Source organism: Kryptolebias marmoratus, linkage group LG7, assembly GCF_001649575.2.
Source record: "Kryptolebias marmoratus isolate JLee-2015 linkage group LG7, ASM164957v2, whole genome shotgun sequence".
NCBI classification, from domain to species: domain Eukaryota; kingdom Metazoa; phylum Chordata; class Actinopteri; order Cyprinodontiformes; family Rivulidae; genus Kryptolebias; species Kryptolebias marmoratus.
Genome location: NC_051436.1, coordinates 2,125,291 through 2,150,173, shown reverse-complemented (window position 1 = coordinate 2,150,173; position 24,883 = coordinate 2,125,291). Strand labels below are relative to the sequence as shown.

The 24,883-nt window shown below is 41.4% G+C and overlaps 1 protein-coding gene across 2 annotated transcripts; it reads right to left on the bottom strand.

The window, feature by feature from the left end:
* Window positions 1–7,184: 7,184 nt before the first annotated feature.
* On the bottom strand, window positions 7,185–24,650 carry LOC108250924 (protein FAM160A1). Of its 2 annotated transcripts, none has more exons than XM_017441024.3 (18): window positions 24,437–24,650; window positions 20,151–20,195; window positions 18,672–18,838; window positions 17,887–18,073; window positions 17,587–17,808; window positions 17,104–17,266; window positions 16,915–17,026; window positions 14,799–14,900; window positions 14,008–14,064; window positions 13,573–13,659; window positions 12,862–13,029; window positions 12,707–12,786; window positions 12,345–12,517; window positions 12,148–12,259; window positions 9,313–10,649; window positions 8,652–8,830; window positions 8,442–8,562; window positions 7,185–7,960 (listed from the first exon to the last, which is right to left on the bottom strand). In XM_017441024.3, exons 3-18 carry the CDS (start codon window positions 18,774–18,776, stop codon window positions 7,728–7,730), a joined length of 3,438 nt encoding a protein of 1,145 aa, XP_017296513.1. In that variant the 5' UTR covers window positions 18,777–18,838; window positions 20,151–20,195; window positions 24,437–24,650; the 3' UTR covers window positions 7,185–7,727. The 2 variants fall into 2 exon arrangements, with proteins under 2 accessions (XP_017296513.1, XP_017296514.1); XM_017441025.3 differs by having other exon boundaries at window positions 12,351–12,517.
* Between the last annotated feature and the right edge of the window lie 233 nt (window positions 24,651–24,883).

Genomic DNA, 24,883 nt, shown 5'->3' with positions numbered 1-24,883 from the left:
CCATCATCACTTTGCATAAAAAATGGTCTTAGATGCAAAATATTTACATGTTTTTAATCATTTTGCATCTGAAAAATCAGTTTACAGGATAATAGAATCAAACTTCTGAGGTTTTTTTGCTGTAAAGAAGACGTTGAGGTGTCCCAGAGTGTCCAGAAGGACCCATGTCCATGTCCTCCTGAGGACTGAGCTGCAGACTCGCAGGCTGGCGTGACGACATCTGCAGCAGTCAGGGGAAAACTTCTGGCCGAGCTTTAACACGAGGTTAGCGTAGAAGACTTTTTTTTTTCCGTTCCACATGTGGTTGTGTCATTTACTGAAGCTGCAGCAGAGTTTTAGTTGAGGAAGTACTCATGATGTACCCAAAGTTTCACCTCAACTTGGGTGTTAAAAACCAACCATACTTCATGGTGAACTTGTTAAACATCCTGAAACTTGCAGATTTAATGAAAGCACGAGGAGACATGTTAGTTTATAAAAACAGAATTAAACACATCACCAAACCTGAATCCAGAGAACAACACTTTGCATTCATGTCAGGTTTACTCTGACACGTCTCACCTGGACCGATCCACCCCGGACTCAAAGGTAACAGGCAAGATTTTTACTTATATGTTTATTTATGAACTCCATCAACATGTCCATTTCACAACTCAAGCACTGTGCAAAAGTCTTAAGTCCACCTCCTTCCTTCCCATCATCCAGACTGTCCTCTAGTCTTTTAAAGCAGTCTTGATCAATAGTTCTCCGGGTTTTCTGAAGGTCCAAAGATGTTCTTGTGTCTGACCCGTATCAGAAGAATGCTTTGCTGTCCAGAACCAAACCTCTGATTCTGTCTCATTAAGATGATCTCAGGGTGAAGAGTAGGAGGTCTGGTTTTGGACTCTCATCTGATGTAGTAACAGCGTAACTTATCAAAGTGGAACCGACTTCGATATGACATGATGTAGTGATGATGGTCTGTATGAGCAGCCAGCTGCGATATCCAACATGTCTGACACGTTTTATGTGTAGTGCTCCACATCAACGCCACAGAGTTCTGCTTAATGCCTCTTGTGATTTTTGCAATGCCAGCTTCTTTAAGAAATGTGCAGATCTTAGACGTACGGAGAAGCCTTGATTGGTGATTTTCAGAGGCAGCGAAGGGCTCACTTTTATGCAAAACAGTGAGTTGGTTTAGATGTCTGATCCTTCCTGAATGCCTCCCTCTGGTAGTTTTCTGGGCACAGCTGGTATGAGACGGCAGGAGAGATCCAGAACTCTCTGGAGGGATTCTGGATCCTCTCTGGTCTGGGAACAACTTGGGATCCTTCAGGAGGAGCTGGAGAGGGTCACTGAGGAGAGGGAGGTCTGGGTTTCTCTCCTGGACCAGAGGATGCACGGATGGATGGATGGATGGATGGATGCACAGATGGATGGATGGATGGATGGATGGATGGATGGATGCACAGATGGATGGATGGATGGATGGATGCATAGATGGATGGATGGATGGATGCACAGATGGATGGATGGATGGATGGATGGATGGATGGATGCACAGATAGATGGATGGATGGACGGATGGATGGATGGACATTTATCCCTCACTAAACATCATTTATTAGCGTTTAGTGCATACCTTAGTAAATCCAACAGATCTAACAGGACCTTTCTGAGACTTTGCGTGTTTATTAGAGCTACAAAGATTAAAAAAATAAATCTGTTTAGTTATTAAAATAACATATAAAGCAAAGCATCTAATTTAGGGTATATCAATTAGTGCAGTAAGTATCATTAATGACGTGCAGGTGTCTGTATGTATTTGATTTGTTCATGCCTTCATGCAGGCAGCCAGGACTGCACAGATCAGACACAGGTGAGCGTTTTCAGCAGCAGCTCCTTTCAGTGACGTTTGTTTGGCAGCTGGAACAAAAGAGAACAAGAAGCTCGTGAAAACTCAGCAACACAAACACACGCCATCATTTCCTGCTTCTGCTGAGCGGTTAGAGTTTGTACTCCAGGCAGAGACGCACAACGCTGCGGTTGTTCTTTCTACAAACAATATCTGCCACAAGAAACGATAATTCAGTACGTTAAAGTTTGAAATGATGCTAATGTAAATGCTGCCTTGCAACTTTCCCATCTGCCTGAAATTCCACCACATATAACTTTGTGATCTTCTGAGTCAATGCAGACAGAATGAAATAAAGATTGAATTAAAGATAAGGAATGCATATCGCCCGTCATCACTCTTATGACGAGAGGGGAAGGACTTAGAGACACATTTAGTTAAATCCTGAAAATGACAGTCTGTTAGCTGTCACAGTATTTGTTGTGAATGACTCTCAGCTGCTACCACTCCACATGTTAGCTCAATGTTTGTAAAACTAACTGAGTTTTGTCATTTTTGGGTTAAATGAGGACAATTAGTGGGTGACTTCCAAAGATATTGAGTCAGAGACGTCTGTCCAATGATTGCTTTCATAAAATAAACCATCCTCTAGTGCATGAGATATTTTACTAACACTACAGACAAAATAACACATAGACACACACACATACAGGTAAAAACATCACCTTTCACCTTCAGCAGGGAAATAACAAATATTGCGTCCAGTTTGCAGACATTAACAGAGGAAGTTGAGGTTACCTGAGGAGTTAATGGAAGCTGAGTTATCTTTGTTAGTTTTGTTTCCAGGTGTGACTGGATGAATGTTTCCATCACTAAAACCAGAGAAATCCTCCTGTCCAGAGGTGCTGTCATCTTCATCATCTTCATCATCTCCCTCTATTTCTATGGTTGCATAAGAATGGTCATCATATTCATATTCAATATCATTATCCGTTTGTGATAAAACGACAGCAACACCTACAGAAAAAAAAGAAGACAAATAAAGTTTGTTCAAAAAGCAACAACTGATGATCTCCTTGTTTCTAAATAAAAAGTCACGAGCTGCTAAATTTCAGGAAGTTTTATTTGTTAGCGCCTCACACTCGATTCTCTAATATTTCTGGTTTTTAATGAGGCTTCTGCGCTTCTCGTTTCCCCGCGCAGGAAAAAAAAGCATGCATGTTTGAGCTGTTCGTGAAACTCTAAAAGTTTATCTTTTAGTTTACAGAACTCGTTTTTTTAAACTCAAGTTCATTTTTACGAACTAAAACACATAAAACCATAAATGAAGGGAGTTAATTTAGAATATTTTCTTGCTAATAAACAGAAATGTTAGAAACCATAATGTTCATTCAAACACATGAGGGTTAGTATTTGTTGGGGTTTTATTAGATAAATCACAATTTATGTTTTGCTACTTTTAGCTTCTATTTATACTTCTTGTTACTTTTAGATCCCTTTTTGCTCATCTTAGCGGGCCTTTTGCTGTGTTTAGCTAATTTTTGCTTCTTTTACGTAGCATTTTGTTCCTTTTAGCTATTAGCTGTTGTTCTGCTACTTTTATTTATTTTATTATATTTAAAAGTCAGTCATTCAGTGTCTTGTTGCACAAAGCTGCACGCAGTATTATTATTTATCAAAGACCAACAAGTAAAACAGATTTGTCATCTTGTGCATCAGATTCTGTCATGTTTGCACTTTTTTTTTTTTTTTTTTTACACAGGTTAGTGTTGTAAAGACAATTGTCTTATTTGCAAGAGAGACCTGCTTTAGTAAAGAAATGGTTTTAAAGGAATAGTTTGGAATATTAAACTGGTTACACCTCTGTGGTTCATTATGATGAAGTCTGGGTCACAGTTGAACCTTTGAATCTGAACACAAATGTATTTTTAATCCCAAACAGATGTTTTTCTTTGCGCTCAGGTATGCAGGTACCTTTCTGTCTGGCTCTCACTCCCGTCCACCCGCCTCACTTGTTAGTACTAAAACTCTTACAGAAACTCTTAAAACTAATTACAGAAGTTGTGTTCATTTTTTATCGTTTCATTAATAATCTGCGGTGGTTTTGTGGTCAGTGCTGCGGCCTTATTATCCTCAGGCATCCGGCATTAAAACATTCGCCAAATCGTTTAATCGCTGTGGGAGCCGCTGAAGAATGGAGAAGCTGAAATAACTTTTATTATTATTTAATCATGCAATGCTTTTAGCAATGCTATAATGTTGAAATTAAGCCTCTTTGTGCAAAACACAGACTGTGATTGTGATCTTAGCATTTATTACTGTGGGTTTATTTATTTTTACTAATACAGGACACTAATCGCCCGTTCAAACTGCTTTTGTTTTCAGAAGTTCCTCCAAAATACTAGAGGTCGAACATGAAACTTAAGCTATTTTCTCAGTTCTGTTTTTCAATTATTACTTTGTCCCGAATCGCTACGCCACATACGTTGGACCATTCCTACTAACAAGCCACAAACTGACAAACTTTTATATTTAAAATAAAACTATCTAATGTCAAAATGTATAAAACAACGTTTGCATGAACAGCTATGAAAACTTTGAAGCTGCAGCTTTTTAAGATGTCAGAAAAGTGCTTTTCTTAAATCTGCACAGACTGAGAAAAACTAATAAGGCTCCAAACCGTTTCTACTGCAGATAAGATACTGGCTGTGGATGATAATCTCTACTTTAGATGATCTGAAGGACAAATCCAGAAACCTGCTGTCTGTGGTGATTTCCCTCTTATAACGCAGGTTTATAAAGCATATCAAGATATGATAAATGAACAAATGCAGGTTAATTACTCACCAAGAGCCCAAATCAGCAGGTAAACGTACGTCCCTGCCATCATCGCCATCATCGCCTTCCTTCCTCTTCGCCTTCTGCAAACGGCAGCTGAAACCTCGTCTGACTTTTTGTACGAAGTGTGAACAGTGAGTTCGGGTGTGCGGCAAAAGAGCCAGAAAAGGAACTAGCTAACCACAGTGTGATTACATAAGCAGGGGTTTCAGATCTACATGGGAGTTTTTTTTTATATGTTCGTCATTTCTAATTAAACATAAAAGAAAATAACTTAGAGATTTGTTGCTGCGCAGATTATTTATGACAAAACCTGCTTTCAGCTGAATGTCAACACCTGTCACATCTGAACACATCTACAGTAAAATCCTGAATTTATTGCATCATGAAAACAATAAAGACTCAAACAGGGCTGTGGAAAGCAGGGGCGCAGAAGGTGCTGCAGCCAAACCGCCCACTTTGCCTAAAACATTTGCTTTTGTTTTTTTGGGCTCTCCTCTTTCTCCAGATTGAGACGTGACACGATGGACGAGACTACAAGTGTCATAATGTATGATTGTATCTGCTGCCTTTGTGTTGTCAGTGTCAGTTTTATTTATATAACACATTTGCTTCATAATTTACGCCAACCTGTCAAACAAAATAAATTAAAACACAGAAATATAAACAGTAAACGGAGGAAGTGAAGCCTGTCTGATGCCAGAGGACAGGTGGTTCAAGACTTTAGGAGCCGCAGCAGAAAAAGTCTGATCTCCTCTGAGCTTCATCCTGGTTTTTGGGACAACCAATAACATCTGCTCAGATGATCTCAGGACCCGGGAAGGACCAGAAGGCTGAAGCAGCTCAGAGAGATGCGACAGTTCCAGTCCATGTAGGCATTTATAAATCATTAAAAGAATCTATTCTATATCACACAGGGAGCCAGTGAAGGGAGGATAAAACTGGTGAAAAGTGCTCAAACCTATGAGTTCCTGTTAAAAGCCGAGCCGCTGCAGGCGTGAAAGGGAGACCTGACTGACCCCAACATAAAGTGCATTAAAATAATCAAGTCTGGTTGTAATGAAGACATGAACTACTTTCTCAAGGTCAAGTTTAGCTATCTGCGTCAACTGGAAGAAACTAAATCATCAAAAAACATCTCCAGGTTCGACACAGACTGACATAGAGCTTCAGTTTTATCATCATTAATACTTCCAGGCCTTAATGTCATCCAGACATTTCAACAGAGGATCTATAGAACAATTAAAATGTTTCAGGGGCAGATAAATCTGGCAATCATCAGCGTATCAGTGAAAGGTAAAGACCCCAGAGGAAGCAGGTATGATGAAAATAAAAGTGTCCCGAGGATCGAACCCTGAGGAACTCTGCATGTAAAAGGTGCTGAAGTAGGAAAAATGTTACCAACATTAACACAAAAGCGTCTGTCATTAAGGTAGGAGTGAAACCATTCTCCTGTAATCCCTGCCCGGTGTTCTGACCGCGATAAAAGGATGTCATTAAAAACCATCACTAAAGCTGTTTCCGTGCTGTGTTAGTGTTTAAAACCAGGCTGGAAGAGTTCAGAAACTCCATTCTCTTTTAAAAAGTTTATTAATTGAATAAAAACTATTTTCTGTAAGATTTTAGAAAGAAAGGGGAGTTTGGAAACAAGTCTGAAGTTCAAACAAACTGAAGGGTCAAGTCCAGGTTGTGAATAAAAGCTAAGAAAAACTAGATCTGTTTGAAAAAACTTTTGTTTTAATAGATCTTTAAAATAAAGTATTTATATATTTGTGATTAGTTTAGTGCTAGAACTTCATGTGTGACTGATTTTAGAGGTGTAAAGTGTCAGGTTTCTAAAATTGCAAGTTCCCGCTTGTTTTATGATCTAATTTGACAAATCAGTAACAGACTGAGTCCAAAAGAAAAGTCTGAAGTTAAGTAACAGTTTCAGAAAGTCATTAGGTTGCTTTGGTGACCCAGTTTTGTTTTGTTTGAAAACCTGTGTTTATGGAAACTGGTGCTATGACACCGTTTATCTCAGATTGTGTGAAGATTGTTGTGCTATCAGTCAAAGATAAGCTTTTTCACAGCCCATCACTGAGCGTGGATGTTTAGTTTCCCCTCTGCAGGTGTCAACATGGGGGGGAAATCCACCGTTTACCAGCAGCTCCAGGTTCAGATCTGAGTTTCATACCTTCGCCTCACACGTGGTCCAGGACAGCAGAGACCTGAACAACCCCCAGGAGGCAGGGAGAAGGGAGTGATGTGCATGTGAGTTCAGCAGAAGTGGAGCAACGAGCTGCATGTTTAAAAGCTTGGAAGTTGTTTTCTTCAGCTGCTGTTTTTTACTCAGATCTGCTGATCTACAAACAGACTTTCTGCCTGAGTTTGCAGGACTGTTACAGACAGCTTCAGTGTGAAGAAACAACCACAGAATAAATCTGGGACACACAATATTTAGACTTTTTCTAGCCCTCATGTATAAAACCAACATTATAATCTCCTTTATGGTGAAAAATATGATTCATGCTCTGGTTTGCTCATAAATATTTATTCACACTTTTATTTGACAGATATATACATTACTAATTGTGCTCCAAAGTTTAAAAAAGAAAAAGATAAAGCTGCCTTAGCTGCTACAAGACATTGTTTGTGCCTAAACTTTGACGTCTTTTAATTAGATTTAATTTAAAGTCACTTCAGTGTTTTTAAGGTTAGCTTATAATAATTTGTTAAACTGGGTCAGAGGCTTTCTCCAGCTGCAGACACACAGTTGTTTGTTTTTAACCAAATATGGAACAAAGTTTTACAACAAATTAGTGCAAAGATTAAAGAAAACATAGAAACTGTTTGCACAACTTTATGTTGATCATTTTGTAAATAATCTCCTTCAAAATATTTCATAAATAAATCTATTTTTAAACAGGGAAAGAGTTTCAAGTGCTGCCAGGAATAAAGATTTACAGATTAAAGGTTTTACAGTGATAAATTGTTCCCATATATAATATAAATCCTGATCTGTGATGCAGTTAAATCTCATTTTAGGCATATCTTCAGAGCCAGTTCGGTAGTTTTATTGTTCTGGTCCGGAGTCCGGCCCGATGCTGTGCTCCTGAGCGAGCGCCGCCAGCTCCTTCAGGAACTCGGAGAACAGGACGATGGCGAAGACTCGGCTCTGGTCCTGAGGGGGGATGGGGGGGCAGGGCGGCAGGACGCTGAGAGGCGGCAGCGGCAGGGCGTGCTGCACGAAGCCGTTGGGTCGGGACGGGTCCAGGATGATGTCCCCGCCGTGAGACTGCAGGGACTCTGAGGGACACAGGAGGACAACAAATAAGGTTCGGGGTTTCGAACAACTTTTCACACAAATAATAAATAAATAACAATACAACAACAACCTTCCTGTGCGAATGCAGTGTAAGGCGGAGATGGTAGCCAAAGACTAGCTAAAAGCTAAAAATAGCAAAACACCAACTAAAAGAAGAAAAAGACCGGCTAAATGCAGCAAAATGTTAGCAAAAAGATATAAGTATCAACAAGCTAACTAAAAGTAGGAAAACCATAAGAAAGTTTGCTAAAATAGTTAATTTAAAAAAGATGGAAAGATAAAAACACGAAAGCAGAAATGTGAAAGATGACTCAGCATTCACACAATTACAAGAAAGTCTGGCTTCTTGGAAACAAAAACTATTTTAGCAACTTTTCATCAGCTTTATTTTCTGCAGAGCGTAAAGACAGGCGCAGGTTTTATATTCTGTTTGTGTGAATATTCATGTGTGAGCTCACTGACCTCTAAATCTGCCATCTTGGTCTTTAGCCAGCAGGAACCTCCAGGCCTGAGTGATCAGGGGGGGGTAGTCTGGTCGGTCCGCCACGTAGCGCTCGATCTGAGCGTGCACGGAAACCAGCACCTGCAGACACCGTTTATACAGCGTCTTCATGAAGAAGCCTGAAACTGAAGGGGTGAAACGACGCCAGGTGAGCCATGTTTCAGTCTGACCTGGTACAGAGTCGGCACGCTGGGCTGGGTGTTTGTGTCTGTGCTGAGCAGGAAGGATCTCAGCAGAGGCTGCGGGTACGACGCCAGCTGAGCCAGGATGCCCGTCACCAGCAGGTTGACGGCTATGGAGTTCTCCAGAAGGTTCTCCAGTCGAGACAACAGGACGCTGATAAAGGGACCTGATGCACCATGGGACAATAAAGGTATGAAGAGTGAGTCGTAAAGAGAAGGTAGGGGTTCCAACGGCGAGCAACGGTGAACCCTGGTATTCAGCTTATTTAGCTCTGAACCGACTAAAAGAACTCTTTGATTTCTGTCTTCCACTGGATTTTACATGATAAAAATGTATTTACCACATGGTTTTATTTAAGTCAAACACTGAAGCTATTCTTCAGTATAGGACCTAATTTACTTCATTGGGCCATAGGCTCTATTAGTTTAAAATGTCTTTTAACAAATGAAGATTTTTCTGAACCAACCTTTCCACCAAAATGTTTGAAATTTTGAAACCTTTAGTTGTTCTTTGTAAGAAATTACTGTAATGATTTAATTTTTAGTAGCTTCTCTCTACATCTGTGCTGTTTATAAAGACAGTTGTCATATTTTGTGGAGTAAAATATTCCCAGTTATTTACTTTATGTACCTCCTCACAAACACTGACCTGTAAAAGGAACTTCCTGTCTCCCACCACCTCTCTTTGAGCCGTTCTTCTCCTCTTCCTCTTCCTCTTCCATGGCCTCTTCCTCTCCTTCCTCCTCCACGTCATCCCAGGAGGAGCTAAAACTAAAATCAGTGATAAGCTCCTCCTCCTTTTGGAGTTTTAGTATCAGAGCTCGGACACGCCTCCTGAATGTGCCTGTGTCATCTGTGATGTCATCGCAGTCAGGCTCCACCCCTAACGAGAGCATGAGTTCGCAGTACTGGGACACAAAGGTGTCATTATTGATTTTGTTAGGCAGATTTTTAGGCTGGGTGTTTGTTGAGGGCACATAAATCTCTTGAGATTCAGTTTCAAAATGGCCGTTTGGTACAGAGTTTATCTCTAAACATGGAATAAGAGATGTGTTTGGGTGTATCTGCTGCTGATGTGTTGTGTGATTGAAACTGATGCACGCTGTGACTTCATTTTGATTGTAATCTTGTTTAAATGACTTTGTTTCTTCATCGATATCATCACGTTTGTCGATGATGTGATTCTTTACATCACAGCCGTTGGTGACGATGTGTTCGGCTGTTTTCGATATCTCTTCCTCTTCTTCTTCTCGTGTTCTACCCAGCTCCTTCCCGGATCCTTCACTCTTCCTCCTTGCTTCCTTATAATCTTCACTTTTCCTTCTTTCCTCCTTGCCTCCATCCTCGCTCCTCCTCCGGGATGACATGATGCTGTTAACCGTTTCCATCACTGTCCTTCCCGTTGCTGCTAACATTGTTGAAACTGCTGTTGAGACTTGTTGGCCCTTTGAGATACTTTCACAGGACTGTTGGCTCGCAGCCTTCATCCGTTCAAATATGGCTGCTTTTGTGTCTGTTTGAGCAACAAGATCATAGACCATAACATCATCCTGAAACTCGGATTCTTCCACATATGAGCCGTGCACCAGCTTGGTCGCAGTGCGCCGCATTTCCTGGATGTACTGAGGAGGAAGTGGCGGAGGCGCAGGTGAAAAAGCACATCTATCTGTTTCTACACGGCCATTTGGCACATTACAGACGGCTGAGGAAGACAGATCCTCGTCTCCAAAGATGTCGTCCCACTCCAGCTCCATGGCGGAGCTGACCCTGCCTGCCTGGTTGCTTGTGGAGATGGTGTCTGAGGAGGACGGCGTCGGGGAGAGCACTGGGAGTGGAGGAAGGACAACCAAAGAGCAGATAGAGTCGCTCTTCAGCCTTTCTATGAGCTCTTCTTCGTCTTCTATGTCATCTCCTGGTGTGTCAGAGCGATTCTCCTGAGGAGGAGGGTTGGTGCCGTCATAAAGAGCCGACCAGAACCGACAAGCCCTGCAAACAAAATCAAAATGGTCATTGAAATATATATTATTGTATCATCCTGTATTCCTTATCTGTAAATTGATGATTCCAATGCAGACATATCTGTAAAAGCCAACTAAACTTTTTCAGCGAATGTTATGCAAGACGGTTTGTAAAGAAGGTAAACTGTTGATCATTACACAGACTTTCCTCTCTTCAGCTGCTCCTGGGTGATCTGAAGGTGTCCCCAGGCCAGAGAGGATGTATCATCCCCCCAATGAGGTCTGGGTGTGCCCTGAGGTCTCTTAGCTCAGAGGGCTGTATTTAAAACTCCTCCAGAAGGCAGCATTCTAACCAAATGCCCAAACCATCTCAACTGACTCTTTTTAAAGCAGAAGAGCAGCGGCTCTACTCTGAGTTCTTTACCTTATCTCTAAGACTTGTTTCTGTCCAGGATCTCATTCTTTTGGTTATGATCCATACCTCATGACCATAAGTGAGGGTTGGAATGTAGGTGAACCACTAAATCAAGGGTTTTGACTTTGGGCACGGCTCCTTTTTCACTACAACAGACCTTTGCAAAGCTCTCATTTCTGCAGACAAGGACCCGATTCATAGATTCACCTCCCGCTCCATCCTGCCATAACTGGTGAACAAAAGTCCCAGATACTTGAGGCAGAGACTCACCCCGAGCCAGAGAGAAAGCAGTCCACTTTTTTCTTTCACCACTTTTTAATTACTCCAGCACTCCTGGACCCACTGATTGTCCCCTAAAAAATTACAATGCAGTTTATGTCTTCGGCTGATTTGGGGTTTGATTGTTTGATTGTTGCCATCTTGGGTCTGACTTTAAATTTGAGAGCATCATATGATCCCATCAGGTAGCAGCTGATGGAGCTGCCAGTGACCCAAAACGCACGAGGCCTTAAAGGTTTAAACTATGAGGGGTTGTAAAGACACCTGAAGTGACGTGGAACACTAGTTTTTAATCCTTTTAATGTAAATTATTTACACGAGAATATTGCAGACATCGCTCCACATTCAAGCCCAGGTTTCAACAGGAACAGCATCCAATATAAAACAACTGGGCGAGTTTGTTCGTTGTGGCAACCTTTACAGAAGCGAGCAACAACTGTGGTGAGATATATTGATATACTGAACACCACAAATGATGTTACAAGAATATAAGATACAAGAAAAACCACAACAGTCAATGTTGTCGTTTCACTGCTTCGTCAGTTCTTTCTGCAGTTGATGTAAAACTGCCAAATGGCACTTTAAAATCATTTAACATTATTTCTTTAGTATTTTCTCAGCCTGGAAACCCTTTATTTTATCACCACAGGCATAATAAAGTGTGGAGTAGTAGAAGTCACCGGGTCTCATGTTGAATAATTTGTTTACCATAAAACAAAATTATGGCTAAAAACTGACAGATCAGGTTTTTTTTTTTTTTAACACAGTATTCAGCACCTAGAAGGACAGTTTTTCTCCGATGGTTTCTTTACAGAAAGTCAGGCCAACAAACCTGTGTGAGGTGATGATAGCCTGGCGGGCGTCCCAAATGTACTGGAGGTAGTTAACATCCATCAGGAAGTCCAAACCCCGACAGTAACCAACACTGTCTGATACCGACAGATCTGACACACACAGAGGGTTAAAATAAGTATAAATGTTTAATATAATGTAATTTTTAAAGTATTTTTTATGTTTTTCTGTACTGACCTGCACCTTTGGGCCAGTGGATGTGCTCTGAGTGTGTGTTTGTGTTGTGGAGGTAAACTGGGCACCAGGAGGGCATGAGGAGCAGAAAGGAGGCGGCACTGGAGGAGTAACAGTCCCTCTGCTTCAAGGAGCAGAGCTGCTTCCTGCTCAGGTGGCTGCAGGGAGTCAGATACCTGAGGAGACAAAAAATCATCTTAAACAGCTCATCACTGCCCCCGTGTGGCTGATGAAGGAAATACACCAACTGCAACAAGCTGAAAACCTGCATTTATCATCAGCTAAACTGTCATTTTCTTACACTATTAACTTATATCACATTAGAATCAAAAACTAATCGTGGCAGCTAACTTCTGTGAACTCACCTGAAAACCAGCTGCAGCATAACGTCTTCACAGAAGAGACCGATAAGAGTCCTGAACAGAGCCAGAGACACCGTACCCAGCTGAAAGGCAGGAAAACGATGAAACGTTATCATTTACAGAGCATCAAACAGTTGTTACACCTGAGAGTTTCATACCTGGAAAGGTGTGTTGACCCGGCTGACCAGCGTGTCCAGGATGTGAACGTTGTCATGTCGGTGCATCAGGATGAAGGACAGGAAGTTCTGGAGGAGAGCGGGCTCAGAGATGGAGCGCAGGAACAGATCCAGATACGCCGTGGTGGTCATCACCTCCTCCAATGTCAGCTACACACAAACACACAGCTGATTGGGCACAAACGCAATAAATAAGACCTTTCTTCTGTGGACAGTTGTCCTGAATGACCAAAGAACAGAAGAATATTTGCAAAATTGCTTTTTGCTAACTGCTAAGACAAAACAGGAGTAAAAGAAGTACTCTGTGGGTCCATTCACGTAGAAAGCTGTATACATTGTGCACAATGGGAAAAACAGTCTGCATACAAGCTGTGTCCAGGTTCAGCGCCAGTTCCTGGGGAACCAAAAGTATTTCTGGGAAGCAGCAGCAGCTTGAATACTGCATGAATCTGTCAAGCTTCAGAGAAAAGCCCTGGCCTTACATTACCAAGGAGGAGGAGAAAAAGAAAAAGCTGCATCTGTCCATAATATCCTCAGAGTTCAGAGATTTTAAGCTGTTTAGACTGAAGCTGCTGCAACAACTGCCCCTGAGTTTATCTCACATTGAGTTGATAGGCTGTTTTCATGAACCCTCTGGAGGTGAAAACGTCCTGGTTGTTTAAATGAGTGCTCAGCAGCGATGAAGGATTTTACCTTGTGCAGAGCAGGAGCGAGAACAGGAACAAGGAAGCCATTGTAGATGTAACTCAGTAACTGGGAGCAGATGGAGGGATGAGCAACCTGAGACAGATAGATGAAGACAGACATAGAATCAAGGACAAACAGAAAACTTTTTACCAGGATTGGACCATTAGTCAATATGTTTTATATGATGATAGAGACAAATTAAAGGACAGCTTATAAGGACCTCCAGTAAATGTTGGGATTATTTTGCTTTTGCAGAGTATGAAGGGATGTTTGTTGGTTAAAACTTGGTTTAGGTCTAGAGGCTGTCCCTGGGTTTAGGATTTGGGTCAGGAGTTCAGTTTTGATGGTTAGGGTCAGTGTGAGGGAATAAGGAGTAAGCATTGTGTTAATCCAGAGCCCCTACAGGGGAACAAACATGAGTCTTTGTGTGCCGTATTTTACCTTGATAACAGCACTACAGAAGTCCAGGGAGTGCAGGAAATGGACGAGCGCTGGAACCTGTTAACACCAGATAAATCTCATTATTGTGAATTCAGTCATTAGGATCTCAGCATGATGGATTACCATGAAATCTGGTTGATATCTTTGCTGATTTCCATTTAGCTCAGAAGACAGAACTGGGATCTGGGACCCGAATTAACCAAATTCATGGTGCAAGTCAGAAAACCAGCAGGATTTGCTAACTGTTGTACTTACTGACCAGGCTAACAACAGGCTAACTACCATTAGCAACACAAGTCAATACAATGGATTTATGTGTGTCTATTACATTCAAACATTGTTCCAACATGTCCACTGATAGTTGTTGAAAAGAACTATTTGTGTGACTGGATTGCTAAAAACTTCCTGCAGCTAATCCAAGATATTCAAGCCCAAGTCGGCCATATTAGATTTTGAGGAACCTTCAACTTTCCGAGTCAGAATTTCAACTTTGTGGGGTCAATCCAGTTAATTTTTCCAACATGAAACTTAGAAATTCCATATTCTGAATACAAATGGAACAAATCACATGTTCCTTTTGGAGGTTGGGGTCAGGACCTCTTTGGGGGTCATTAAACGCAACATCTTCAATATATATTGACTGCTTTGGAACTGGGTGCACACACACCGCTTAAAATCTGTTTAAAAACCTGTGATGAACCTTTGATTTCATGACCGTCAGCCTCAGTGGGACATCAGAAAGCTTTGCTCACTAAATACCAGGACTGAATGTCCCTCAGGTGAGTTGTTACCTGCTGCCAGTCAGCCTGTTCCAGACAGTGCCAGTCTTCACTGTAAACCTGCAGCTTGGCTGGAAGAGACGAGTACAACCCGGACAGACCTGTGGCCAGAACCTGCAAACACACACACACATATAAATACACAGATAAGTCTGTTTATATGTGGAAACACGTGAACCCTGTTAGTCTGTTTTAGAAACCTCCATAATTTCCACCTAAGACCCTTTCTCAGTCCACATTAATGATATAAGCCTTTACCAAAGGAGTCCAACAGAGTTTGGCATCAAAGGTGCTCTTTAACAAGGTCCGGCTCCAGGATCAGTCCCCAGTAGGACCGGTTTGTAATCCTGGGACCCCTGGAGACACCTCCTAAACTCCACCTGAACGTCTTACTGGGTGCTGATCACCGCTGCAGGATCAAGCTGATCCGGTGCCCCGACATTAATGACGTTTACATTAGTTACGACATCAACACGTTGGCGTCTTCTGTTCATTTCTCACCTGTTTGTGGCCCTCAGATAAAATCCACTCACACGGAAACACTGAGGCTTTTGTGGAAATTAAATTCCTGAGCAGATCAGTAAAAAGCGGGGGCAGATATAAAAAAAGAGACTAAAGAACTGGAAAATAACCAACAGCCAACTAATTACCTGAAGTATGCATTAGAGGAACAGTTTGACTTTCACAGACTCATATTACTCTTAAAGGTTCTGTAAATGTGAAGCAGGAACCAGTTACCTTCTTAAAACAGATAATATAACCAACGCAATTATAAAAGTACAAGAAATGTTTTATTTGTCTAAAAATATTTAGATTATTTGATTTTTTTAAGCTGCATCCTCATCATAAAAACATACAACTTCAGTGGTTTTTAAAGACAAGATATGGGTGCATTAGTTTGAATTTACTAATTTAATTATCAGAAAAGTGACTAAACAAAGACTCTGATGGAAATAAATAACAATAAGGGTGCTTCAATGTTTATATAATGACACTCTTAAGTTTAAACACACATCTTGTCACCTTTAGATAAGACAACTAAAGCAGTTTATGGTGTTTGAAGTTTTGTTAGACCTCCTTTTCATATATAACTCTGCAAAAAAGTAGTTTATACTCTTTATTTGCATGATGTATTACTTCCTTAACTAACAGCAGAGCAACAAGCCCTTCAAAATAAAAGGTTTTAGTTCATTTGTTAAAAATAAACATAAAGGAGAGAAAAAGACACAGAAGGAGAGGTGACTGAAGGAAGAGCAGAACGAATCAGTTAAACAGCAGCAGCTGCAGTCTGACGGCTCGTTAACAATCAGCAGCCGTCCAATCACGTGCAGCCTCGTCTAATCTCTCTCTGCGTACCGGCCAATCCTAAACTGAGTTACTAATCTGCTCCGGACATAAAGATTGAGGTCAGAGTGTGGTCACATGGGATTAAAGCTGGAAAACAGGTGGCACGTGCTGAGCTGCCTTTGATCGGCCTTTTCCTTTAAAACAAACAAAAAAAACAACGATTTTTTTCTGATTAAAACCCTAAAAACAAAAATGGACACTAAAGAATCTAACATGGCCGACACACTGAACAAAAACACCTGAACAAAACAAGTAAAGTCTTGTTTTTCAGTAACAATACAGAGCATTTTGTTCAATTTTATATCTTTTCCACTCGTGTTTTCTCACGTGTTTTTATTCATATTTAAATAAAAACACTTTTTTCCCTTTTCCTCATTAGGTCCCCTCATTTCTTCATCTGTTATTTTACACATTAGTCCCATGAGGAGGCATTATGAGCTCATTAATTCATTGCATAACTTTGTCAGAATGAGATTTTACTGCAGAGGAGATGAATGAGAAAAAACAGCTCATAAACTGCAGAAAAAAACAGATTTTATCAATTTAAAGAGCCATCTGATTTATTAAAATCTGAGCACACAGAGAGAGCAGATAAATCTAATCTTGAACAAATTCCTGGAGTTTTTCAGCAGACATGAAACGACCGTGAGAGGCTGTCAGAGGACTGGGTGTCTCCTCGGCTGCCTTGAATGTAACCGTGACGGCATCATTGGTCCTGGATGTTTTATTTATTCATGTTTTTGTGTTGTGTTGCTCATGTTTGTGGATTGTGGGAGCTTACCGGGCAGAAGTAGGTGTTCTCGGTGATGTGCTGAGCGACTCGAGGCTCGGAGGCCGACAGAGACATGATGAGCAGCAGAGCATCTCGGGCCTGTTGACCCACCAAACCCTGCCTGAGAGCAACACCAACACTTACACCAACCATGAGACTGGATTCCCCGTGCACTCAGCTGCTTTGTTGTCTGCCTACCGGTGAGTATAGGGTATGAGCAGAGAGAAGAGCAGGAAGTTGGCGGCTCCCTGGTCCTGACTGCTGTGGAAGAACAGCTCCAGGCCCGACGGGTCTTTGACCAGAGCCACACAGAGCTGGTTCAGGAGCTGGACAAGCTCCGCCTCCACAACGCCGCCGCCGTCTGCAGGATGACACGTTACCAGAGTTAACATCTTACCTGCAACACATCCAACAGAACAAGCTCCCAACGAGTCATCAGACGACCAAACCAACCCGAGTTTAAAGAGTTTGACCGTGACTAAACACGACACAAGCTGAAAAGACCACATAGTTTCTTTATTTCTGCTGCAATAAATTGGACTAAAACAGGTTAATTAATGACCTTTAATGCAGAGTAGGTGTAGCTGTGTCCAAACTGAAATAAAAGCACTCGTCTCCTGGACTCTAAAGTGTATTTAACAGGCAGATTAGGTCTAAAAGTTGTGTTATTCGTCTCCTCACCGGTTGCAGCTCCAGCACACGAGGCGAGCAGCATCATCAGCGGCCGTAGAACGGGTTTATGGTGCAGCAGAGGCTGTTTGGCCTGAGATAAAAGCATCTGGTACATCCTGAGCTGCTCCAGCTTCATGTCCTCGGTGAACTGCCTCCTCAGGCTCCACAGGAACAGCCTCTCCATCACACCCTCCAGAACCACAAACTCCAGGATGGGCCCCATAGATCCGCCTGGTGCCGGCACATCATCAGCAGTCAGGAAATCCATTTATTAACCAGTGGGATGGAGTGGGATGTCTCGGCTCTCACCTTGACCAGCCTCCTCCTCCATCAGCAGAAACAGCATGTGCTCCACGTAGTTCTGGACGGCGCTGGCCTCGTCGGCGGGGATCGGGCCGAGGCGTGACGCCGCGGAGCTGCTGTGATGACCCGAGAGGAAACTCAGAGCTCTGGAGGAGCTGCGGCTCGGCTCGTGTTTCTCCAGGATCTTTGCAACCTTCGCAGACAGAGCGAACACGTTTTCATTCATTCTTCTCAAATATTCTGTTTGACTTTTCAACCTGAAGGATGAAGAAAGACTCAGACTGAACTCTAATGTTTCTGTCTTTGAGAATAAACTGTTCTCAGAACCAGAAAGGTTTCTGCAAAATTAAATAAGAGAAGAAAACCAAAAAGAAGAAATGCATATCACCTGCCGCCTTTCATGACAGAATTTTAAACTAAAATCATCTTATGTTGAGAAATACGCTCAGAGGATATGAAGTGAATCCTCTCAGCTACTGCTACGTCAAATTTTAGCTCAACAGCTGTAAAATTTACTGAGTTGTAAACATTTTTCTGTTGGTTAAGGTTGACCAGCTGCGGCGTTCATGTTGAATTTAATTGACTCCAAAAGTTAATGAGTTGTAGTCGTTTATTCAGGGATTGCTCTCTGAAAGTTTTAATAAAACTGTCCAGGTTTTTAATGAGATATTTGCTAAAATAACAGACAACAAACACACACATACATGGGCAAAAACATCGTCACCCTCCTGCAGCAGGCGGTAAAACTAAGACAGGTTAGGAAAGAGATACGTGAGTTTCCTGTCGTTTACCTGGACCCAGTGGTTCTTGAACACGATCATGCAGGTCTCCGGGTCCACCCCTCGCAGCGTGAGGGACTTCTTCCGGTTGCCCCCGACAACCACCGAGGCCATCATTTTGACTGGCTGTCAGGCTGCTAAAGCATGACCCGGTTCTGATGGGAGGACCAGGAGGGCAGCTGCAGGAGGACGGGACAGAAAACATTAAAAACTGTGTCTGCAGGAGCAACGGCATCAAGGCTTTTTCACATTTATTGCAAACACACAAGAACATGATTCCTGTCCATCGTTATATAAACCTTAATATATTTAGGAAGAACAGTTTTTCATCCATTCAGGACGGTTCCACAGGCTTCTTTGTTTGATTAATTAAAGCTGTAATATAACACTCTAAGATGTTTTTTGGACATTTTCTCTGTGTGACAGACTGTACGTGGCGTCAGAGAGGACAAATAAAGCATCCGTGTATTGTTCAACGCACACAGCCTGTTTGTAGATAGGAAGGATGTTTGTTATTATATTATATTAATTATATTCTTTATTTTCTTGTGATGGTTTACAGTATTCATCTCCTCCTGCATCTATGAAAAAAACCTGCACCAACATCAGAATCTGAGGCTCAATCGGGCCAAAGTTCTTGGACTTTAGATGAAAATCTAGAAAAAAATGCAAGTTTTCCCCATTGACAACAATAAGATTTTATCAAAACCAAGTGAGTAAACTCAGCCCTGCTTCACAACAGAAACATCATTCAAGGTTCAAACAGGTCAGAAAGTTGGACTTTACATGACTGAACTGACATTTTGTTTTTACACAATTATAGTTTAAATTATATTTATTTTGAAGATTTTACCACACAATGTTCAACTTTGAGTGCAATGATGTCACACATTAAGTTTCAATCTGCCTAAATTTCACAAACTTATTGCAAAAAGGCTCTTTTTACTCACACAAACGCTACAGTTTATACATCAAAATGAAGGCATTTTTCTCTTCTTTCACCCAGTGGGTTTCTCTGTACTGATGGGACTGATGGGTTTCTATCCAATCCCTTCAGAGTGCAGAGAGCAAACACCCAAACTCTCATTGACGACCACTGGATCTGAGCCCAGATTCTTCCCTTTAAGGCTGGAAGTGAAGGCTCTTTGTCGTCATATCTCCTCCATAAAACCCTCCAATACAACAGTTTTTGATCTGTGTCTGTTTGTCTGAGGCTTACTTTCTGCTGTGTTTCTGCCTGTCTTCATTATTAAGAGCGCTGTCCAACGAGAAGCCTTAAATTACTTTTGGGTTTAAGAGAATAAATTTTATGTTTCAAGTTGTCAAGTCACTCAACATGACTTTCTAAACCAGGAACAGGAAGTGAGGGTCGTCAGCAGCAACACACAAACAGGAAGAAGTGACAACGTGTCCGAGACCCGCCCTGGGAGTTCCAGGAAATTCCACGAATACCCACGGAGGTCTCCAAGATACGAAGGAAGGCGTTCCTACCTCCGAGCTGCCGGGATGTCATTGAGGAGCCTGACGCCTGGAATCCTGAAGGAGACGGAGGGAGATCAGTCTAAAGTTAGACTTTCATACATAAATATCACAGTGTGTGTGAAAGAGACCTGCTTTTTGTCCTCAGAATGAAGACAAGTCCCCACAATGTGTGTTTTACCACGTCCATGTCCTCACAAGAGGAGTCAAAGACATTTATCCTCTTTAATCTGTGTGTGTTTGTAGGATAAACTGCTCGGGCTTCGTACAATTTCCTGTTTGGTCATGAAAAGATGTGTACTGGTTTTGATCTGAACATTTTTTGTCTCTTATCTCAAAACAAAGAAGGAAAAAAAGAGAAGCTGTAATTTTAGTCCCTGACTTCAGAACTTCAGGAGATTTGATTTTCATAAACTTAGTCATGAAGTGCAGTTATGTTGTTTTCTTTTAGATTAAAACATGTTTAGTGTAGCTTTGAAGATCCTAATATTAAAGGGTCGTGTGATGGACATGCGACCTGTCCAGGGTGTCCCCCGCCTCTCGCACAGGGACTGCTGGAGACAGACACCAGCTCCCCGTGACCCGGAACGGAGAAGAGGGTAAAGAAACTGGATGGATGGATGGATGGATGGATGGATGATGGATGGATGGATGGATGGATGGATGGATGGATGGATGGATAGATGGATGGATGGATGGATGGATGGATGGATGGATGGATGGATGGATGGATGGATGGATGGATGGATGGATGGATGGATGGATGGAAATCAAAGGGACTCATTCTTTGGACTCCACCAGGGCTGTCCCTTGTCTCTGTGGTCTTCATGGACAGGATCTCGAGGTGCAGTCGTGGAGAGGACGGGGTCTGGTTTGGGAACCTCAGGGTCTCGTCTCTGCTGTTTGCAGATGATGTGGTTCTGTTGGCGTCTTCAGGCCATGACCTTCAGCGTGCTCCGGGACGGTTTGCAGCCGAGTCGGCTCCTCTGAGTCCGAGGACGTGGTTCTCAGCTGGAAATGGGTGGAATGCTCCCTCCGGGTCAGGAATGAGTCTTTGCCTCATGTGGAGGAGTCCATGTCCAAGTATCTGGGAGTCTTGTTCCTGAGTGATGGTAGGACGGAACACGAGGTGGATGGATGGATCGGGGTCTCATCTTCAGTAATGAGGGTGTTGCTTCGACCAGTCGTGGTGAAGAAAGAGTCGAGTCAAAAGGCAGAACTCTGGATTTACTGATCCATCAACGTTCCAAGCCTCACCTGTGATCATGAGGTTTTAATCATGACCCAAAGAACCAGATCCTGGATCCAAGCGGCTGAAATGAGCTTCCTTTGTAAGGCGGGGCTCAGCCTCAGAGATCAGGGGAGGAGCTGGAGAGTCTCTGGGGAGAGGGAGGTCTGGGTTTCTCTCCTGGACCTGCTGACCCCGTGACCCGACCACAGTTAAGTGGTAGAAGACGGAGATGGGGAAGTTCAGATATATTAAAGTGTGAATTTCTGAAAAAATTATGAACAATAAAATACAGTAATTTCAGTTTTTAGCCACTGTTCTGTTACTATTAGCCAGCTACCATTTTGCTCAATTTAGCCTTCAGATCCTGTTCTGCTCATTTTAGCGTTTAACTGCTATTTTGCTACTTTTAGCTTTTAGATATTGTCTTAGAGACGGAACAGAAACTGCGTGGAAGCGCACAAACAGACACGGCTGCATTCCTACCAGATGTAATTGCTGCACATTCTCAGGACAACAACGCTGTTCGCTCTGCTGCTGGTAGGAGAAGTAGAGCAGGCAGCTTTTAAGCAGCTATTTCAAAAATGCACCGACTGCACGTCTGGCAGGTTAGTTAACTCACCTCATTACTGATTCTATCACAGCAACTCCACAGACACATGATGGAGAAAAATGATTAAGTTTAATGTTTAATCTGTTTAATGTTCATCCATCCTATTAACGGATAAAATTCAGTGGTGATAGAAGCTGGTTTGAAACAAGGATTAATGTGTTTTTTCTGTGCCTCTGAAGGTCAAGACCAGCTGGAGTTTTACACCTTGAACCAGATCCTGACAGCTCTACAGGTAAGGCCTGGTTTTATGCTCAGAACCAGGGTCCTGGGAATGGATCGGGTCAGAGGAACCTGTGTGTGTCTGTTTCAGACAAAGATGGGGGTGGACGGGGGTAATCTGAGATGAGACGATGATGTTTAATCCCAGACTGTGTTTGTGTGTCGTGGCCATCAGACGGCCTCGTGCCGTCACAGGAAACAGGGATTAAACACTCAAACACACCGACCTGAAGTCTCCTCTGACCTGTTTCAGCTCCATAACTTTTATATTTTCAATCATTTAGATGACTGAGATTTAATCTGTGATAATAAACATGTCATAGTTTTGTTTAGGCAGCTAAACTAGTGCGTGCTCTCAGGCTTCATGTGAATTTACAAAATACAGAGTTACTGTTTAATCGCAGATTTCCTTGGTAATAATTAAAGGCAAAGCTGTCCTTGAAGGAATGATTACCTTTTGTCCCAGAGTTTTACAGAAGATCAAATGTCTTCTCAAAAAGACAAGAGACCCAGCTTGTGGATTTGTAACAATTTAATACAAATTAAAACAAAAAGTCGAGCAGTAAATTCCCAGAGATGGGACAGTTCAAAGCAGCCGTGTCTTTTGGGACACGGGTCTCGTCCTAACTGGACACTTAGAGGACAGCAAACATCAAACTGTGGACAGACTCGTAGGACACGAGATGATTCTGTCCTCCTGATGAGGACGTCTCAGATGACATGTCAGTAAATCTTATTTTTCACGTTTCATGTTGAAAAAGGACATAATTGTAGCTGTTTTTTGTCAAACCTTGAAAATATTCTGCTTAATGACACTCAGTACGTTAGAGCTCGTCCTCAGACTATCTACTGATATCAGTCTCAGCTACCACCACATCATATGGGTCATTGCCTGTAAAACTGACTGAATTAAAGTATATATTTTAGTTTTCTGAGGTTGACTCTAAAATTAAATTGACTGTAGAAAGATATTCAATGATTTCTGTGAGAACAATTTGCATTTTTGCTAAGAAAAGTAACTCAAATTATCATTCAAATGGTCAAAACTGTACTTTATTTATAGTTTATCTATTTCAAAATACTTTAAAATGTTTTTTTATTGTTTAAATCTTTTACTGAGTTATCCCAGTGTAAAAAACTGGAATGTAAACAAAGCAATAAAGATCTCTTTTAAAGAACTTTTTAGTTACCATGGAGGTAAACTTGTGTTTTATTGCATTATTGCCATTTATCTATTTCATTATGAGTTTTATCACTTTATTCAGCAGTTTTATTATAAATCGAGCTTTTGCTGACAACGTGATAAATGATAGCTGATTGCATGGTGTAAAAAATACCAAAATATTAAAATGTGTATTTAATGAAATCTTGACTTCACTGAATGAAGAAAATATGACCCATGTCAGAAAGTTTATGGTGTTTCTGATTTTAAAAACCAGTATAAATGCTTGAGGAACCAATAAGATCAGCATAAAGGTCACTGATGACCAAATAACACAGATATTACATCTTAAAGAAGTTGTGTTAGTTTTAAACCTCTGTGCACTCCTGATAAAGTCCTTCCAACCCAGAATAAACTGTTAATAAACCGAACTGTGTGTGAAACTGAGAATATAATTAACTTCAGGGACACGGTGTCCCTCTGATGTCTGTGATTTGATTTTAACCAAATAAATATCAAAAGTCTCCAAATCCATCCCATAAACCCTATTTTTGGAGCTGTATTTTGTTTTTGGTGTTTGGATTTAGGTCAGGTTAGATGAGCTCTGTGTTCAGGTCAGTCAGGGTCACTGAGGGTGAGAACTGTTGCACCTTTTCCAAACTACTTACAGGTACACACAGGTGTAACAATATTACACAGAATATTACAGAGAAAAGAGATTAATGACGTAATATTTCATTTCTAATAAACAAATGCACAGATTGTTTTGGTTAATCTACTTTTACATTGTATTTGTTGTTTAAAACAACAGATTTGCGTGTTCTTTGTTTAGTTTTATCCGTTTTAAAGACATATTTGGTTTGATTTTTATTCTGCTTTCATATAATTTAGATTCACACTCACTCATATTTTCATCTTTTAAGTTAAGTTTCTCTCATAACTGCGTGTTTCTGTTATTATGTGATAAATAACTTGCAAAGTCTACTTTACATAACATTATGACATCGTTATTAAATTGTCTTTACTCCTTTAAACTAATCTGTGTCAAAGACAGTGAGTCAGCAGGCGTGTCTTACCTTGGTAGTCTCTGGAAATGTCCCGTGTGGAAAAAAATAAAAGAATAAGTAAATAAAAGTGTAAAAAGTCTCTCGGGGTTCTGTACCGGGGATAAATCCTGAGGTTTGCTGGTTTAAAAGCAGCGGATTTGGGTTTAATCTGAGCGCTGTGTCGTTTCTGAGGCTTTAAAAGGCTCAGATTTCACTCTGCTGCTGCCTGAGAGGTAATAATTTAGCCCCGCCCACATGTAGCTCTGACCCCGCCCACAGATACATGACCCCGCCTGTGTGTGGCACAAGCTCCGCCCCTAAACAAGTGCCGAATACAGTATAAAGGCTCTCTTTCTTGGTTCAACCATTCATTCTTATAACTGTTTTTACACATATTATTATTATTAATACTATTATTATTATTAGTAGTAGTAGTATCCGTATGTGAAAGTATTTAATCTTATTTCCTCATGCTTA

Excerpts from the sequence above, each read along its gene's own strand:
- LOC108250924 (XM_017441024.3), bottom strand. The coding sequence starts at position 18,776 with ATGATGGCCTCGGTGGTTGTCGGGGGCAACCGGAAGAAGTCCCTCACG. Across the intron at positions 17,809-17,886 it reads GGAGGAGGAGGCTGGTCAAG|GCGGATCTATGGGGCCCATC; the intron begins GTGAGAGCCGAG and ends TGCCGGCACCAG. Across the intron at positions 7,961-8,441 it reads CCAAGATGGCAGATTTAGAG|AGTCCCTGCAGTCTCACGGC; the intron begins GTCAGTGAGCTC and ends TGTGTCCCTCAG.